Source organism: Grammomys surdaster, unplaced genomic scaffold (genome assembly GCF_004785775.1).
Source record: "Grammomys surdaster isolate TR1022 unplaced genomic scaffold, NIH_TR_1.0 250295, whole genome shotgun sequence".
NCBI classification, from domain to species: Eukaryota; Metazoa; Chordata; class Mammalia; order Rodentia; family Muridae; genus Grammomys; species Grammomys surdaster.
The window spans coordinates 7,419-11,907 of record NW_021624871.1 but is presented as its reverse complement, the minus strand read 5'-3'; the positions used below and the strand labels follow the sequence as shown (position 1 = coordinate 11,907).

At 45.2% G+C, this 4,489-nt stretch overlaps 1 protein-coding gene across 1 annotated transcript in view; it reads left to right on the top strand.

The window, feature by feature from the left end:
* Window positions 1–1,333: 1,333 nt before the first annotated feature.
* LOC114616062 (lipase member H-like) overlaps window positions 1,334–4,489 on the top strand; it is a gene marked incomplete at its 3' end in the record, with an annotated part of 10,402 nt that continues 7,246 nt past the window's right edge. The window contains exons 1-2 of the mRNA XM_028761602.1: window positions 1,334–1,665; window positions 3,586–3,694. Of these exons, the coding sequence (XP_028617435.1) occupies window positions 1,378–1,665; window positions 3,586–3,694 (397 nt within the window). The remainder of the gene's footprint in view (window positions 1,666–3,585; window positions 3,695–4,489) is intronic.

The following is a 4,489-nucleotide window of genomic DNA, read 5'->3' as shown; positions in this document are numbered from 1 at the left end:
AAACCCTGTCTGGAAAAACCAAAAAAAAAAAAAAAAAAAAAAAAGAGAGAGAAAGAAAAAAAAAGAGCCATTCTTATTCAAATCACCAGAATAACCACAGTGTGACTGTCTCCATGAATTGAAAACTGAGGCCACACTTTTACTTGACTGCCTAGATACCAATTTTCCTGACTTAGTTTATTTGATTGCATTTTCCTTCTACCACAAGGTCTACCCTAGGTTCAAATATTGCCCAAGCATATCCTGTCTCTGATCTCCTATAATTTAGAATACATCCATAGCCTCCCTGCACTGTTTACTTCCATGATCTTTTGTTGGGAAGACAGATCCTGTTTCCCATTTTATACTTGTCAGTTTCCTGGTCCGTCTTGGGTCTCAGTTCCAGTGTCAGCACAGGAACAATGATATTGTGGCCCCTGAGCCCTGAGTACCACAGCATGATGGCTAAGCAAGGCCTTGTCCGGTTTCTCCATGGCATTGTTACTGATTGTTCCCTAGTGACTGTCCTTCTGAGTGACATTCCCAGCAAGATGCTGCAAGCCAGGCATGGCAGGGCATAGCTGTAATCCTAGAATTAGGTGGGTGAGACAAGTGGATTGCAAGGTTGAAGCTAGGGCTGCGTAGTAAGTCTGAGCTGGACTGGGTTTCGTACTAAGATCCTGTATCAGACAACAAGAAGACTTTTCAGGTTGGTGCTATCCCTTCCTAGAGTCCAACTTTCTTCCAAAGCTGTTCTGCAGGGTGAAGCTTTGAAAGGAAAGCTTGAGGAGCTGAGAAGAAAAGGGCGCAGCACCAGCTGACATGGTCTGCATTTTCAGATGCTCAGAATAGGACAGACCATTCTCTGACCATCCTCTCAGGAGACAGTTCTACACAAGAGACCATGGAGACTCTGGCTGTGTTCTATCTCTCCGAGGATACACAGCTAGAAATTACCATTCAAGGAGAATGGGATCTCACACGGTAGACAACCCCACACCCAGTACCCAGAATAGCCCCTGAAAGATGATTTCATTGTGCTGTGAGGCACTCACAGGTTCTGAGGGAGTTGGAGAGTGAGGATATACTTCAGGCTGTAGAAGCACCATTGAGCTAACTTCTGCTTTCTACCTTGAAGGAGTCTGGAGAAAGATGTTCAGAGAAACCAGGAATCACTACTTAGAAATTCTGAACTAAGTATGACTTTTCTAGCTTCACTCGCCTCTTGTGGGGTGCTGTGAGGAATCTAAGAGTGTAAAGAATGGGTACTTCCTTGCTTAGGAGGCCCTGCATGGTGTCATCTAATTCTTATTTCCAGATACAGATGAAACATGCCCATCCTTCACCAGACTGAGCTTCCACAGTGCCGTGGTAGGCACAGGACTAAGTGTGAGACTGATGCTCTACACACAGAGAGACCAGACCTGTGCACAAGTCATCAACTCCACAGCTCTGGGGAGCTTAAATGTGACCAAGAAAACCACTTTTATAATCCACGGTTTCCGGCCAACAGGCTCCCCTCCGGTTTGGATGGAGGAGCTGGTACAGAGTTTGATCAGTGTACAAGAGATGAATGTGGTGGTTGTTGATTGGAACCGAGGGGCGACGACTGTGATCTACCCCCACGCTTCTAGCAAGACCAGAAAAGTAGCTCTTATTTTGAAGGAATTTATCGACCAGATGTTGGTAAGAAAGACTTGTCTTAGATGACCTTGGTGGCTTGTTTGGAGGCATTACTGAGTTGGATGATGGGGGGCTATTTTGTAACATTTTGTAACTTCTTGCGAACCTGAAGAAACCCAGGGAAGAGGGTGTGGCTCTGCAGGTTGTCCATCCCGTAGCAAAGGAGCATGGAGCAATGTTCGCATTTTAAATGTTGTAGATCTTAAAGTCCTCATAATCTGTAGCCAATGGCAAATGGCTTGTGAAAGGAGTGTCATTTTGTGAGTACTATGAGGGTGCCTTTGAGTAGGAGAGGCTCTGCCTAGAGTTGTTAGTTTAAACACCTGGATCTCCTTCAACTTGTGTAGCTGTTCATCTAAAATACAAGCTACTTATGTCCAGGTGGTTCTTCCCAACCACAGTGAAAACACATGGTGGTGGCACAGTCATTGTTTTTAGAAAGCCTCCCAAGGCAGACCTTAGCTTTTATTTAGAGAGTGTTCACATGAGCCGCACCTCCCCCCTCTTAACATAACAAAGATGTGACATGAGCCAGCTTGTGGTGGCACAAGTCTTTAATCCCAGGGGCTCAGAAAACAGAAGCAGGTAGACCTCTGTGAGTTTGATACCATTCTGGTCTACAGAGCAAGTTCCAGAATAGCCAGGTCTACAAGGAGAAGCTATGTCTTGAAAAACAAAACAATCACATGAAGTCAGAGCAATTTCAAAGAGACCCTCCACATGGTGACCACTGTATGTGGTGGTGATGTGAGTCTTATGTGAGCTCCTCAGCAAGCAGATTAACTTTGGGTGGCTCAGAGCAAGCTGCCCACAGCCTGAGATCAACGAGGTCTGCCCTCCCTCACCTTTTCTTCCCTGGGATAGTGACACCAGTAGGAGTTCATGGAAGTGCTTTATCATCCCTTCCCCTATCTGGAAGCTCTAAACATGTCTCTGCTTGACATCCAGCAGAGTCGGGAGTGGAGACAATAAAAAACACAAATTTGGGGCTAGCAGGTTGTTTTGAATCCTGCTCTGTGACCTCCCCACTGGGTCAGATGACCTCAACTCTGGGCTTCACTTTCCTTATTTGTGTATTAAAGGAGTCTTATGGGCATTGCAGGATGCTATAACTTCCCCTCTTTTTCTGCCATGCTGGGGATTGACCCTAAGGCTTATTTATAACTTAGGAGGCAGGCAAGTGCTCTACCACCTGAGCTACCCCTCCAGCCCTTTTGTGACATTCAAATGAGACAGTAGGGGCTTAGGAGTTGGCTTCATTGATAAACACTTGGTGTGCAAGCATGAAGACTTGATTTCAACCCCCAGAACCTATATGAAAAATCTGGCACAGCATTGAACAGTGCATGACTGTAATTCCTGACCCATGGAAGCAGAGACAGCAGACTCCCCAGGGCTTGTTGGCTAGTCTGACCAAACCAAATCAGCTGACTCCAGGCTCGGTGAGAGACCTTGTCTCAGAAAGTGAGGTGGGGAGCAATTGAGGGAGACATATAATTTAAAAAGAAAGATTTATTTATTTTTTTATTTTTAATGTATATGAATGTTTTGCCTGCATGCATATGTGTGCACCATGCATGTATTCTTACCAGGAGAAGTCAGAAAAAGGCATTGTAGCCCCTGGAACTGAATTACATACAGTTGTGAGCCGCTATGTGGGTGCCGAGAATCAAACCTGGTTCCTCTGCAAAAGCAACAAGTATTCCTAACCACTGAGCTATCTCTCCAGTTGGACACCTGACTCTTTGACCTGTGACCCCTACACATATGTGTATAGATGTGCATGCATATCTATCCACACACAAAATAGCCCAAGTGAGAATAGACAAAAAGTATTTAGGAACATTCCTTCAAAGTAAACAGGAAATCTCTGCAAGTGTGGTCAATTTCTTGAACTCTTACAATTTATTAATGAAATTCTAGGCCAAAGGAGCGTCTCTGGACAACATTTACATGATTGGAGTAAGCCTAGGAGCCCACATATCTGGATTTGTTGGAGAGATGTATGATGGGAAGCTGGGGAGAATCACAGGTAAGGTTCCTGTTGGTTACCAGGGGTCTCAAGTGGGCATGTGTTCTCTGGGAGAGCACCACCACACAGGTAACATTGACCTCAGCCCATGTATAACATTGTGCAAACTGTGTTTGTCACAGAAAAGCCTGGTGGTGACCTTATTTTTGTTATGGTAATCCCCAGCCAGTATCTTGTGGAATCTGATCTGTGCCCAGAGAGCCTTCTTCCTTTGGGTTGAGTTAGGCTCGGACTACATAGCCAGGACTCACTAGGCGTGGCTGCATGGCTGCAGACTCGTGGACACAAAAGGAGATGGGAAATTTGTAGCTAAATCTCAGCTTTCTAGCTAATGTGAACGAATACCAGATTTGCAGGAGGTCAAATCCTGAAGGACGAAGACTCTTTGTCTCTTGCCTAGAACGTAGGAATTTTCCACAGCTATTCACAGGACTGAGGGCTGGCTCCAGCTTTCAAGAGATTATCATTCTCCTTTCCCAGGACTCATTCTCATGCCCAGGGTTTTAAATTTCAGAAGACTGTAAGACTGAAGTGTGTGGAAGGAGAAGAAATGTAAATGACTCCAAATAGATTGAGGGGTGGGTAAACTCGCAGTCCAAAATCCCCTCCCCTGCTGCATCCAGCTTGCTGGCATGGCTTCAGCGTGTTTGCCTTGGATTTGTTTTCCCTCAGTTTTCCCACAAGCCAAGGTTACTTTAATTATCTAATTTCCCTACCTTCCTAGGGAACCAACATAGTTACAAAAGTTGACTGCGGCGAAGGGAGGGAAAAGAGAAAATTAAAAGAGAGAGAGAG